This window comes from Trematomus bernacchii, unplaced genomic scaffold (assembly GCF_902827165.1).
Source record: "Trematomus bernacchii unplaced genomic scaffold, fTreBer1.1, whole genome shotgun sequence".
Classification (NCBI taxonomy): domain Eukaryota; kingdom Metazoa; phylum Chordata; class Actinopteri; order Perciformes; family Nototheniidae; genus Trematomus; species Trematomus bernacchii.
In genome coordinates this window covers 4,166,582-4,181,730 of record NW_022987477.1, presented here as the reverse complement: position 1 = coordinate 4,181,730, position 15,149 = coordinate 4,166,582, and the positions used below count along the sequence as shown (strand labels likewise).

Here is a 15,149-nt window from a genome sequence, read left to right as displayed (position 1 = left end):
ACCCCTGTAATTATGTTGTGATGTCCTTTTGTTTTCTGTTTGTTTTTATATGTGTAACTAATGTACCGCAGGTCTCCCTTGAAAAAGAGATCGTTGATCTCAATGGGATTTTTTTAACCTGGTTAAATAAAGGCTACAAACAAACAATACAAACAAACAAAGATAGTACTTTATTGATCCCAATTTGGGAAATGTTTGTGTTGCAGCAGCATCAAAGACCTGGCATTGTTAAGAATGTTAAGTATCTTGTCCAAGGACACTCCAACAAGCTAATGATCTTCCTATTGTGTCCTGTTGCCTTTTAGTCAATTGTTTGGCGTTAGTCCGTACAGTGTTAACCAGAAGTTTCTGAAAAGTTCCTTATTTTCTATTTTGAAAATAGTTCACCAAAGTTGCAAGTGTGTCTTATTCCCGAGAGGGGTAGGTCTTTCTGTTTCTTTCACTGTACCCTGACCCTTTATCTTATCATGGGAATGAACCAAAATGTGACCTCAGTATACCATCACACTCTTATTTTCCTGCAAACTTTCAAATCCCTTTTTGGGAATCTTACCTGTCAGGTTCCAGTCATACAGCTCGAGAACGTCCTGGAACAAGTAGGAGGCAAACAGCTCCAGGCCTCGGACACAGTAGTTCTGGCCACAGGGGAAGGAAGGCAGTGTTATGTGAGCCCGCAGTAGAAGCAGAATAAAAAAAAAAGCATACTGCCATAAAGAGTATTAACGTAGAGATGACTGATAAGTAAATCCAGTTCTTTAACTTTATCACATAAGCCAGCGTATCGATGTAATCAACCCTGGCAGGTTTAAAAGAATCTCTTCTCCCTCTTCTCGGAGGATTAGCACCTTGACTCAGGTGTGAGGGTTACGTGTGGCTCAGCTGTGCTCAGACTCAGCCGTTTGAGATGAAAACAAAAAGGGGTGAGAAAGAGCCGCGAGATAAAGCGGGGTTTTACTGACCTCCGGTGTCATCTCCTCTATGAAGTGAATGGTGTAATCTATGTTGAAGCGGATCACACGGCACAATGGGATCTGTGATGATGAAAGGGACAGAGGACGAGAAGAAGAAAGGACGGGCCCGCTCATTAACATGGCGTTAGACAGAGGTTACAGCTTTAAGGAAACTCATTAAAACCTCATCTCTGCCACGGAGCTCAGCTAAAATGACAGTCACCACCATAAGAATTAGTGTTTGGAAACCAGGCTGTAAACATGCACAAGTTCAGTCAATTTAAAAACCAAGAATCACATGCCTCCACACAGATCAGCGGGCACCTGACTCTTGAAAATTAAGCAACTGAAATCTCTCTAAATGGATAAGCCTGCTCCTCTGTGTTTAATCTCCCTAGCTACACATCCTTTGTTGTCAGTGGGGTCCATTTTAAGAGATTAACCTGGGAGCCACATTCATTCTCGCCCATCCCGGCGGCTAACTAGCGGGGGGCTAATATCAGCACGCTCCGAGGTCCCTAATCCCCACGCTGCCACGAAGCGTTTACCCCAGCTTTTAACAAGGGCTGCTTAAATTATCCAGTTCAAATCATGCCTAATCCTCAGGGCTCTTTACAAGCTAGACGGATATTGACCAAGTGCTTTATTATTCAAACATGCAGGGGGGGTACACACGCGCGCAGACAGTGACGGACACAGGCGCGCATGTTTATCTAAGGGAGAGGATATTCACACTTTGAACACACTTTCAAGAAATAGGGTCCCCTCTCGATTTCTCCCTTCCTTTAAAGTTCCTCCTTAGAATAAAAGTCAGGCGGAGAGCTCAAGTGTCTAACGGAAGAGAGGTTTCTTTTAAGTTACGACCTCTCTAATGTTTGAGAGGACTCTGAGACAAGGTCAGCATAGTGAGAGAGGAGCTCCGTGTCCGGGCCACAAAGAAGTCCACCCAGAGCCAAAAAGCCGATTTCAAGTTATTTTTGAAGTGGAGTGGAGCTAAAAGAGGAGGGGATTTCTCACTCAAATGCTGAGCTAACCTGCCTTAAACTGAGTTCACCCCATAATCTCAATATTGAGTTTCTTTTTAGTAGAATATATCAATTGTTTTGGATGTAACTGTCGATTGTTGCAGATTTTAGCCTTGTTTGGTGTATCTCCAATATAATGGAACTAGATTATAAAAAAAACAGTATTTGGACTCCATCTATTTCTATATATCCAGCTAGTTGCTCAAAGTGCCAAAAATATACTCGAAAAGCTCCAGAGCAATGTCTCTTTCCAGATATAATGGAATCATTCTAGTGTACAGTGATGAATCTTTTGTAGTGTAACATTATTTGCTTAATGCCTGCACCATGCACAAATTAAAGACAGCTTACGTTAGTGAGAGGTGTGTGAGAGTAAACGGAGAAGCCTTCGAACAGATACTCGTGGTCATCGTACTCGATCACTGTCGGCCTGTCAGTCTGAAACAGAAAACAGTGAGACCACTCAAACACAGAGCAGCTTATGTAGAGAAAACTGAATATATACACTGCTATGAAACTGATTGAAAATGTATATGTATACTCAATCATAATACTGCGATACAATAGCAGCTTAAGTATGCGGAAAAATACTGTGGGGAAATCATGATTGAAAGGAAGAAAATTCACATTTGATCATATAATGTTATTCAGATAAGAAACTTCTGGTCTCACTTTTAGGGTCTTGACAAAATAGACTTACCAGGAAGTTGGTGGGAGGAGACACGGTGATCCTGTAGTGGAACAGTTTCCCAGAGTTGTTGTTCATTGGACGACAATGTTTCACTTGCTGAAAAAGACACACCAGAAACTGATAGTTATTGTCTTTAACAGCACAATATAAGAACAAGAAAAGGGCCAGATACACATCTAATATATACGAATTATGTTTGGAGAAAAGAAACAGATTTTGTTTACATATCCCAGAATTTGTAACACCCCAAACGTACAAGCCGTATTTTGTAGAACTTCACTTACCCAGTTAATGTTAACAAAACATTAAAACATCACAAGAGACCAAATAATAATTGTGTTAACAGATCTAACTCATATTTTCCAGTAAATCCTGACAAGTACAAATAATTGACATGCTCTTAATGAACACAGTCACATTTCCAATACACTGCATGAACCCATAAAAACAAATTAATTGACTAACGATGCCCAGGTCAGCCAAGTCCGTAACAAGTAATTAGTCAGCTAATGGACGAACAAGGGGGCGAGCTCTGTTCTTTTTTACACCCCACCACGTACTTTAAGTTATTAAATGACCTTCAAGCTACGCCTGTTAAAGTTGCCGGTGAGAAGAAATCTACTATATTGAACATTAACAAGCATTTCTCTGAAGGTTACCTCCATGAAAAATACTGCTGGAAAAATACAGGATAATGCATTTATTATTAAGTAAAAAAATTAAAAAAGCCACCTTAAGGGAAGATACTACAGTTGATTAAGGAAACATTTGAACTGTTTTAACGCTCTACATCCACAGTAATAGAAAACAGTACACAACACTTGATTACTCATGTAAAATATTACGTTTTACATGTTTGTGAAGTTGAATGTGAATTGATGGAAACATTGTGGTTCAAATGACTTCCCATTTGTCGAAATATTGGAGAAGAAGTGTTTTTACAGAGAGAATTTTGTATATCTCTTTGCCTCACAAGTCAGAAAATATTCTCAAAAATCTATTTTCGCCATGTTTTTTGGAATAAAAATGTTCTATAAATCAGGCTATGAATGATATATGAACAAAACCCTCCATAGAAACCTTCGGAATATAGATAGAAATTGGACTGGAAGGTTTAGTGGATGAAAGTTCTGCTGGATTGGAGATTTCTAGCTTTAAGTATAAGGAATGAAAACTCATTTTAGAAAACAAGCTTTAAAAAAATATGTATTGCAAGATTCCTACATATAGCTTGACAATATAAGTGAATAGGGAAACACGTTTAACTAGTGGATGTCCCTTTAAATCTTCCCTAATAGGCAAAGTGTAGTCAAATACAATTCTTAATGTGTATTTTGTCATTTTATTTTCCTGTGTCTTAAAGGAGTCCAAAATAGAAAAGTGCATGTTTTAGCCTTAGTGTTTTGCTTCAAATGTAAAAAAAGGTGTTATATCACACCTATGATAAATACAGGGAACATAAAATAGCTTTGACATTTGCAGTTGTTTTTTCTTTGCTTGAACGTGTTAGATTGTTCATTTGAAGTTGGGTCTATGTGGGAGTTTTGGTTCATAAACCGAGCAAAGCGAGAAAGCAGAAATCTCAGCGGCTGGCAAATAAATCGATGAGTCATTGGTATAGATCAACACCCCTGTCAAGTTCTCACACTGATGTACATGTAATATCATCATTTGGTTCTTTGGGATGATGAAATCTCACTTACTGTCCCTTTAAATGCAATGGAAAATGGTCAATGTACAGAGAATACATTTAAAATGACTAGAATAATGTCCTTGGCCCTCTGTGGCACTACTTCAAGGTTATGAAAGGGGATTTATTCACGGCGTGTCATACCTCCTCCCCCGGGTAGATGCTGTGGCGGATCCCTGTACGTCTGGCCTTGGCACTGCACTTACACAGGGGACCATCATTCATCTGGACAGGGAGAAAATACGTAAATCAGACACAAGCGCTCCGGCTACTTGTCATGTATAACAGCAGGTCTGCAGGACACTGTACAGCTCTAAACGCTTCGCATTCATTGCTCCACTGGAGTTTAACGTTAGCCTGTGTCATTTATTGTGCAATTACCAACACCTAAACAACAGTTTGACAGTCATTCTTTAAAAAGGGAGAACTAAATATTCAATTGTCTTTTTTTTATATACGATTTTGTTGTAGAAAAGGACCTGAACTCAGGCATCATGTGGCTGTACAATTTGAAAAAAGTTGTGATTATTATGACTCAAGAAAAAAACATGATTATGGTTGGATTTTTAACAGGATCTAAACTAGGGCTGTGCAATTAATCATATTTTAATCTCGATTACGATTTTGGCTTGCAACGATTACGAAAACAATGTAATCGAAATAAAACGATTATTATTCTTATTAAAAAAAAAAAAAAATGTAATTTCTTTTTTTTGGTTTTTCTGTTGAATTATACTTAAAGTTCAGGGTAATCAACTGTTAAAAACATACTGTTCAAATTTTTTTTTTCAATATATGGATGTTTTCAAAGTAAATGGATAATCGTTTTTAATAATCGTGATATCAATTATTGACCAAAATAATCGTGATTATGATTTTTGCCATAATCGCACAGCCCTAATCTAAACCAAACAAAAGTGTTTTTATTTGAGTGTGTAAAATACCATTTGTAGGCTGGGGTTATCTCTGCAGCTCCACAATATTGTATTCAAACATATATTTTGCCTTTAACAAATATTGTGCTCCCTGGGGTTTTAATATAGTACTAATCAATATTGCTATTTCATTAATTGTGCGGCCCTTGTACTGTATCTAGGTTACAGATTGACTGGCAGCCAAATTGCTTTTACAAGGAAATAAGTGCATCTCTTCCATTATGTGATATATTTAAACGACGGCACACATGTTGCATTTGATGATAAAATCAAAGTTTTGTTTGCTTTTGGGAAAGAACGTTTTTTCTATTTCGTGAAGTGGATTGTTCAATTATTTGTGTTTTGTTGACTGTGGCAGAGCAGCTGCTTCAAGTAGAGGCAGTATTAGATGTTCCAAAGCCATGTTTATTCAGATTACTGTTATTATCTTCTGCCATTCACTGTGTGAAAACTCATGTATGTTTGATGTGAAGAACAAAGGCAGGGTTCAAAGATCTAAAGGCATATTCATTTTAATGATAACGCTACTTAGAATGTAAGGAAGATCCATTTTGTCAATAAAGTGAATCTAAGTAAAGAACAGCAATGATCCTGTCCTGTTCTCCACCTTTAATACTTTGTGAGACCTGTATTTGGATTACAGAAGAATGGAAATGAAAGTAGAATATGATTTGTAACGGTAAGCGCCAGAGGGTGGGACCGACCTGGCCGGGGTCGTTGTACCACAGCTCGTCGTGCAGCCGGTCAGGGTGAGCCTTTTTCCTCTTGATCTCAGCGATGACATCAAAAACATCTGAGTCAGAGCTGCCGGAGCAGGTGCTTCCCTCCCCATCTGACTCGCAGTCTGACTCACTGCTGCTGTCTTCTGCAAGCAAAGTGCAAAAGGGGCTTTAATCGCTGCAACGTCACAGGGCTGACAGCGGATACATAATACGGTGAGCCGCAGCGCGCTCACTGTCTAAGCTCCCCGGCTCAGCTGTGCCCTCAGAAAGTATGAAACAACATAAAGTCTCCGTAAAGCAATCTGTCAAAAATGTTTTTCAAATGGTGCACTCTGCTGACTCTTAGAGGAATAATTATCCACACAAAGCAAGTTCAATCATAATACGTGTGTAACTAGGGAAGACATTACACCATTACCATACAGTCATTTAGATGAGCCCCATATAAACACCTATAGTGAGAAATAATTACTTATATTCACATATGTAGCTCAGAGTAATTAACCAATCAATATTGTGATTCATTGGTTGAATATTCTACTTTGTTAGAATTACTCCTTACATCCAAATGCAGACTTTAAAGCTTGTATGAGATTCAGCAGCACATTTGCCAATGCTGACATCTGGAAATCATGTTTTCTCTCCTACTTTTCTTTTCTTTCCTTAAAAAATAAGATTTATAATCACTATTCATTGGAATAGTTTGTGCTCCCTAGCTAAGCAGTCTTCAATCCTTATCAGCATTTTGACTCGAGCACTCGATTGTGAAGTCAGCGCCCCGAGCATCGTGTTTAGCAAAGGAGATCTTCCCGAGCAACATTTCTATTATTGCAGCTCCGAGAGAGACGGATCAGGCTGACAGCCCCGCAGATAACATCATAAACGCTGAACTTAATCTCTGCCTCAGCCTAATGCACTGCCGAGGAGACGGCGCGCTTTTGTGCATATCAATTACAAAAGATTGCCAACAGATGTGTTAACTGTTTGCGCATTGTTGTTTTCCACTTACCCAGAACATACATGCTTACAGGAGAAGGACAGCTTTAGGAATAAATCGCTGACTGCTATTGCTTCATAACTTTCTTTGCATAGTGCAGAATTCGAGCTCAGCTTACCATTGATAACTTTTAAAGCATTATCAACAATGACCCCATCATTTTTACTTTCCAAAATAGGTCTGATATAATCCAGTCCTCATGTCACTCCTGCTAATCACATCTGTTTGTTGTTTTAGCGAGCTAGCTAGCCATTACTAGTTTTCATGGTGTTTTATTGTGTGCTCCTGTTCCTGGTATATTTGTATTCGTAACTTTAATAGGACCTCTTTTGGTTCCCTTTCATGTTTAACATGTTCTGGAATGACAATAAAATATCCTTATCTCCCTAACATTAACATTTATATAGCTTAATTAATGAAAGACTTGAAAATGCAATGCCCACTTATTTAGATCAAGCTAATATATAATTTGGTTATTGTCTAATTTCTTCTTTTTTTTTTAAGTCCAGCATTGTTAAAACAACCTGTGCTTTTTTTGTCTTAAATACATTGAAATTACATGAACACTTTGATTATAATGTACATTTATACTTATCACAAATTGTACCCAACTCGTTTTGCAGGTCTGCCCACCAGGGTCTTCGTCCAGCTTGGTCTTGGGGGGGTCCCACATGGGCCGGACAGCCTTCGCCCTCTCCTGCCTCTTCCCCAGCTCCTCCTCGAAGCGCTCGTACAGATCCCGCAGTTTACTGGTGCCCACCACAGTGGAATCCCCCTGAACACGTGCAAATAAAATAAATACATTTGTCCATTGTTTTTAAATGTTACATAAAAGCTACCTCAGTCTAGGGCTGCAGTCGAATAGTCCAAAAATCACCTACTATCGTCTATTCCTTGACCTCTGTGTGAAACGTCACAGGGTTAAGGAATAGTGGATAGGAGAATTCAAAAGGATTTAGGAGAAGAGACTGCGGTGCTTTAGAGAATCCGACTGCACTTTCACTATCCGACGTATTTATGATGCGCCAGCGGACGTCATGAATATGCGTCTGCTGCTGTGGGGAAACTACAGTTTTCTATACAGGGGAGTGAGCGGACTACATGGATGTTTAAAGGTCCCATGTCATGCTTTTCCGGTTATTACCCGTCCCCTTGTGTGTTATGTAGCTTTTTATGCATGTAAACGGTCTGCAGTCACAAACCCTCAAAGTACACCCTGTAGCGAGTAAAACTCTAACACAGAAAAGACCTGTCTATGCTGCCTCGTTGGAGATTTCTCTTTTTCCATTTCTTTCTTCCTGAGTATAGTGACGTAACCATACCCTGGTCCAAATGGACCAATCCCTGGAGCTCCTCACACACACACACACACACACACACACACACTCAACCTTTATATTTTCTCAGCCGCGGTACTCCGTGGAGTTTCGCCGGCACACAACGGCGGACGCATCTAGAGCAGAGGTTCTCAACTGGTGGGTCAATTTCGAGTGGGTCGCAGATGTGTGAGTGAAGAAAAAAATATATATATTTTTTTAAAACTTATTTTGAAGGCCCAATTTTCTAACGCTGTGCATGCAGTAGGTGTTGGACTGGAAGTACCGGAGACCATAAACAGTTTTGAAAACTTCTGTCACGTAGTGATCATCTTCTCAATAAAACATCTTTGCTGATGTTTTTTCGAGTCTTCTGGCCAATCAGAATCAAGATTGTTGCCTGAAGTCCCCACGGAGAATAACTTTGCGGTAGAACTATTCTTTATACATCCATGGGTACAACTTCAGATAAAAATGAACACATAATGAAATATGACCCCCGGTTTGATGATTGACAGGTCACAGAACAATGGGAGCTATCTACCCTTACCCACAATAAAGTAATTCACACAGACTATCTCCTCTTTACTCTTCTCTCTGTGACGCAGCGTCCACACGGCGGCGTGCGTTGAAGCTTGCCGGTGAGCTTGTCTGAAACTCGACCAACAACCAATCACATGAATCTCCCGCCCCGGACACAAAAGCACGCAGTTTGATTGGCTAGAGCTTGTACTGGCATATGATTTGATTGGCTGACGCTTCCGCCGAAGCTTCAAAAGTTGAACATTGCTCAACTTTTGAAGCGAAGCAACGCTCCCACAATGCAGTTCGGCAAAGCGTGACGTCACCCCATTCAAAGTGAATGGGCAGAAGCGTTGAAGCTTCAACGCACGCCGCCGTGTGGACGGGCCGTAAGGAGCAGCAAGTTCAGCTGTCAGAACAAAGTGAAAAACAAACAATGGCATCAAATATTAATATGTTGGGTAGCAATAGATTTATTTATTTTCTTCTCAGTGTACCAGAATGCATATATGTTAGTATTTCTAAAAGAATCCCCCCAGACCCCCTGGGGTTGGGTTTTCAGCATGTGTGCCTTTTTATGTTATACAGTTCAGCTTTGATTCCATCATCTCATTAAACCTTTTTTAAAAGCATACTTTAGTTCTGTGAAGGGATATATGCACTGTACTTCACTTTAATTAATATTGTATGCTGAAAAGTGTATATATTACAGCACAATTTTTTGTTGAATAGATTTGAGTGGTTCAAAATTTCGGGTCGCGATCTATTGACAAAGGAAAAAGTGGGCCCCGAGGCCCGACCAGTTGAGAACCACTGATCTAGAGACTTTGCACCGCGCTCTGATTGTGTTGTTGTATGCTTTATGAACGTGGACAACAGAGAAACATAAATTCTTCATGAACGAGGTTGTAATTGAAATAAAAAAGGAAAGTGAAACTTATGCTCGTCACCCTCACCCTCCGGTCCACATTAATACAAATGATCCCAATACGTATGATTGTATGAAAAGATCTTAAAATAAATACAAATGTATTTATTATAAACGTTAGTCCTTAACATCTATCACTGTGTATATCACCATCAAACATCTTTTAAAAGTTGAACAAACCCCACACAGCTCAGTAAAGACTGAAATGTTGACTTTATTTGATCATTTCAGTCAAAACTAACGTTCATATTTCTCTTTTTGATTATAATACTGATGAACGTTCAAAACAAAGCACTTTGGCAACTTACCACATACGTTTTAAAATGCTTAATAAGCACCGTAACTTTCATGATATCATTTCTCGATCATAATCGGTTGTTTCCGTGAACGGCTGAATATCCCCTCGCCTGAAATGCTGCGGCCGCAAGGCATTGTGGGGCAGCATTTTCTCATTTTCTTTCGTAAAGGAAGGTCCAGTGGTTCCTAAGCTAAAGGAGGTTATAAAGGAAGTTTGAAACCTCCTTTCCTTTCATCTAGAGAATTCAAACGGCTCTTATCATGGCTGCCACTGAAGTACTTCCAGGTCATTTCACTCCGTTAGGAAGGTTCCTAAGAGAAACTGACAATTCGACTGCAGCCCATGGCTTTCTTTATTTTGTGCACACCAAGAGTCTCTCTTTACTGGATTAAACTTGTCTATGGCACAGAGGTTATTAAGTCATTCCATCCTGTGTGTTTGTGAGTAATAATGATTGATTTTGCAGGCTAAGACATATGTTTTAAATATATACCCCACAGAAAAGATGTCTATTGATTTCTTAGACAATGATTTTACCAAATAAAGTTAAATTTCATCTGCTGCTGTGATCTGCCCTCACTTTGCTGAACCTTAAATCTGATTCAAAACCCTTTTGGAAAATCTACAGTAACTCCCACAGGCAGTGTCCTCTCTGTCAGCGCAGAAAAGACATTTACCTTCACTCTGGTTTTATTGAAAGACAGGTCAGGAGGACTCTTGGGCGGAAGGTGTAATTTGTGGCAAATAAAAAGAAACTGATGACAGCATGAAGCAAGCACCCAGAGACTCCTGCTAAAGGTCAGAGTCTTAGAGAAGAAAAAGGAGTCGGCACTATCCCAAAGACGTGAAGAAAAGCGCTTCAGAATGAAGGTGGTGATTTGCAAATGATGACTGAGCCGTCTTTTGTGCACTGGATATTAACTGAACGGCTGAAAAAGATACCGTGTCTGAGAGCAGCTAATTCAAATCTTCAACACCACCTTCAAAGACAAAATAGTAAAATTGCAGACTGAAGATTCGTGAGGATTACTTTTTCCAGTCATGTGGAAAAAGATCAGTTTTAATGGGAAACAAATGAAAGTTAGTTATTCTCCAGTTTAACCTGCAGGCAAGAACGTTTATATGGCTTTGCAAATTCCTGCCTAAGGGCATAAACACAATTAGGTACTAAGCACAGGGCATAGGATCATTAATTAAGACTTAAATGCCAACAGTACCACTTGGTCCATGGGGTCATTGGAGTAGTAGTTCTCAGCGTGTGTGCAGCGGATCCAGGCAGGTTTCAGCTGCGCGTCTTCTACTTTCTCGTCCTCTCCCTTCTCTTTCTCCTTCTCCTTCTCCTTCTCTCTCTCTCTGTCCCGCTCCTTCTCTCGCTCTCGCTCTCGCTCCCTGTCAGCGAACGTCTCCTCGGATTCTCGGCTCCTGACAGACGAGTAGCTGCGCTCTCTGCTCGGGCCGGACGAGCTCTCTGACCTTCTGTCCCTCTCGTCTTCCCAGCGACCGCGCTTACGGTCTCTGCTCGTGGAACGACTACAAAGCACAGGTGAATTAAAAGAAAAACAATTATTGCAATCAGCCAGGAGGAGGTTATGAACACTGGTTATCATGTGACCAAAGGACCAAGTTTAGGGGACTCTTGAGGCAGCTGTAATTGCTAAATGAATACCAAATACAGACTGTTGAGATCTTCAGCAAAAAACATGCAATGTGCAATTTTACTTGTGCTAAAATCACTTTATGTAAAAAATACATATTTTCACAAAAAATGTTAAGGTTGCAATACTAATAATATGCTTTTTGTCATGTCACTTAGTTTTACTTCAATAGCTGCTACTAATTTTGAAGCCATGGTTGTGTACTTATTTCTCTTTATTTTTATGTTATTACCAATGTCTACTTTTATTTTGTATTAGTGCATGCTTTCTTCTTTTTTGTACCTTCTATGCCACGTTTGCCGTGACACTGTTCATTCCCCCTTTTGGGATAATAAAGGAATGCTGATTCTGATGAATGTGAGACAAGGTGAAAGCAACAAAACCGATTTGATATGTGGAATTCAAATTACTACTAGTTTCTGGTTGATTTAATAGCTAAAGTTACACAAGGGGAAAGATATTTAAAAGATGTAGACTTTTACCCAGCAGTAAGCAGAGTTTTGGTGGAAATGTATAATTCACATCAGTTCTTAATGGACAGCGTGTGTACCTTCTAGGCCTCTTCCTGTGCCGGTCAGGCGACTGGGACCTCCGACTCTCTCTGTGACGGTACCTCTCCCTGTGAACAAACACACACATGGCTGTGAGATCAAATCATTTCATACATTGATCCCATAGGAGAGCTACTGCTATGCAAGTACCTGCTGCGATCCCTGCCCCTGTGTGCGGGCGAGGCGTGCCCTCTGTCGTACTCAGGCCTGTGCCGACCCCCCTCCGGCCTGCCGCGCCTGTCTGGACTCCTCACGCGCTCCTTCCTCTCTGCAGGGAATTCCATTTTATGCCTGTCACCATGGTAGCCGAAGCCCTTCTGCCTGTGCTCCTCCTGGCGATACCCTCTCTCTGGAGACCTCCTGTTGTCCATGGGCTTCTCATACTTGTACTGCTGCCCCTGCCTGAAGCTTTGCTCTGGTTTGAACGAGTTGGGGCTCTGATTGTAGCCGGGGCTAAATGCAGGAGGAGGGAAAGGGGGGTGAGGAGGATGGGGAGGGTAGTTCATGGAGTATGGAGGGTGGTAGCCCATAGATTGAGAAGCTATAGGAGGTGGCATGGATTGGTGAGCTAATGGTGGTGGGGGCACAGGAGGCATCATGTAAGGGTGGTAGGCATTCTGAGCAGACCCTGATGTGGGACCACCTGTGGAGCTGGGGAGGGGAGGAGGGGGAAAGTTAGGCGGGGGTTCAGGGAAGCCCTGCCGGAGAGGGGGCTTGGGGAAAGGTGGGCGCACCGGGCACTGGTTGAGAGAATTAGGGGGGTGGGACTGTGCTGGTGGAGGATACTGCATGAAGTCAGAGTGTTGAGGCATGTAGCCGCTGTTTCCATGGTAGCTTGAGCCAGGAGGGGCCTGAGGGTCGTAGTGGTACGGGGGAACAGGAGGCTGGGGTGGGGGGGGCCTCATGTTGGTGGGATGGTAGTTTTGAGCGGCGCCTTGTTGACCTGGGGGCCCCCTGGGACTCCCCCGATCCTGGTGGAAAGACATAACTGTGGAAACACAAAATAATCAAGTTACATACCGGAAATAAACTAACAACATAAATGCACCCAGATCAAATATTACTTAATACTTTAACTCTTAACTGCATGACACAGGGGGACATGTTTTTGTAGCCTGTGTACCAAATCCTTACTGAGACAACAATAGTTTGCAAACTGGTGTTGAAGTCAGTTTCCCCTTCAACAATTGTTTCCCATTGATGCCCCTTCAGTGGTTGGGGTTAGGGCTACATTTAGATTAACATTAGTTTATGATTTATGGTGTTGGAAATGAATTCATAGCTGATATTTAGGTAAATAAAACGTTATGGGAATACAGTCTTAGAAACAGCAACAGTGCATGAACCTTAATAACAGAAATGAGAGACATTATATTTAATATTTTCAAAAACATTATGGTGATATTGTTGATAAGCATAACAAAATGACGCAATTAATTAGTTCGTAGTTTACTGAAGCCATCACATTTTGCCATAAGCAGCAGCTGAACACCGTTGAATTAATTGTTTGCACTCATGCAGCTGTGTTAGCTGTGCAGCAACATTAGCTAGCTAGCGGTGGCTACAGATGCTATTTTCCAAAACACGCTGACTACTGACTAAATATTACCGTTAAAACTAAAGTGTTCCGTATGTATAACAGCAGCAGCCAATTGTAGGTTCAAGATATCGTTCTAATGTTGTGAGTTCAAGTCACACCTGGCTAACGTTACCCGAGAGGAACATGTCAGCCAATTAGCAAGGCTACTAGCACGCCATGACAAGGATACAAGTTTGATACATTACCTTCAAAAAGATAAGGAGCGCTAGCAACAGAAGCGTATCATTCCCTCTTTACTTCTCGTGAAAAAATCCAACAGTCACACTGGCGTAAATTGTCTTAAAAAGGGCTTTTAATATGAAGCTAATAACCTTATCTGTTGGGTACCTCAATTTCTAAGGGACCGTGTTTCTAGTAGGAATGCTTACAGAGAGGGACCGTGGGTAGACCAATTATATTCGGTGACTTCGTCATTGGCCAATGAAATACCTGCACCACTGCAGCGCCTAAACAAACCATTTTACAATGTTGTGCTAAAATAACACAATGTGTTTTTGTTCATTATTTAGACGTTCATACTGATATTTCATAAGATATTACTGCGTTATATATATTTGCTGTTTGTCAAATCTATTTTCTTTTCAAACGTTTACAGAAACAACAACAAATATACTGTCCCTGCATGGCAAACAACAGCTCCATTGCACGAATAGAAAGGTCTGTTTATTTTAAATGTATGGATTCTTAAAATATGAGTACTTTTTCGTTGATAATTTGAAAGAATTAAGAATAATGGTATATGCTTACTTTTTATTCTGGCAGCTGTGTGTAAAACCGTTACTGTGCACGTCTACCATTTGTCCACTAGATGGAAGCAAAGTGGTTTGGTAAATAAAAGGCAAGACAGTGAATTTGCACATTTGCAATATTACCATGGAAACAACTCTCACATCAATTTCGACTCTTAGTGAGGCAGAGGACGGACCATTCAACTAAAATATTATATTTACTTACCTAAGGCTAACCCTAAACTCTTACAGGATTACTTACTATTACAATTTGACCTCAATCTATCCTCCTCTGCATTATCCTGACCAGGGAAACTATACTGTAAGACCTCTGCTCAGCATTGATCTGACCCCGCCTCAGGAGCTGTCAGTCTGAATAGGTTGTACGGTAACGCTGATGTGCCCCCTGCTATGACGTTATGAATTGTTAGTAGATGAATCAGTGCGGAGGAGCAGGGTAAAGTGTTTTAGCCCACGCAGAGTGCTTGGAGACATTATTTTTCTGACCACTTAACACCTGGAGATTCAGTGGGAGAAAAGA

The 15,149-nt window shown here is 40.7% G+C and overlaps 1 protein-coding gene across 1 annotated transcript in view; it reads right to left on the bottom strand.

Moving 5' to 3' along the window:
- drosha (drosha ribonuclease III) overlaps positions 1-14,220 on the bottom strand; it is an 80,719-nt gene extending 66,499 nt beyond the window's left edge. Inside the window, exons 1-11 of the mRNA XM_034148106.1 lie at positions 14,066-14,220; positions 12,431-13,268; positions 12,280-12,348; positions 11,292-11,604; positions 7,623-7,785; positions 5,996-6,156; positions 4,501-4,581; positions 2,676-2,762; positions 2,327-2,413; positions 960-1,031; positions 554-635 (exon numbers count right to left, since the gene is read on the bottom strand). Coding sequence (XP_034003997.1) covers positions 554-635; positions 960-1,031; positions 2,327-2,413; positions 2,676-2,762; positions 4,501-4,581; positions 5,996-6,156; positions 7,623-7,785; positions 11,292-11,604; positions 12,280-12,348; positions 12,431-13,266 — 1,951 coding nt within the window. The 5' untranslated portion in view covers positions 13,267-13,268; positions 14,066-14,220. The remainder of the gene's footprint in view (positions 1-553; positions 636-959; positions 1,032-2,326; positions 2,414-2,675; positions 2,763-4,500; positions 4,582-5,995; positions 6,157-7,622; positions 7,786-11,291; positions 11,605-12,279; positions 12,349-12,430; positions 13,269-14,065) is intronic.
- Between the last annotated feature and the right edge of the window lie 929 nt (positions 14,221-15,149).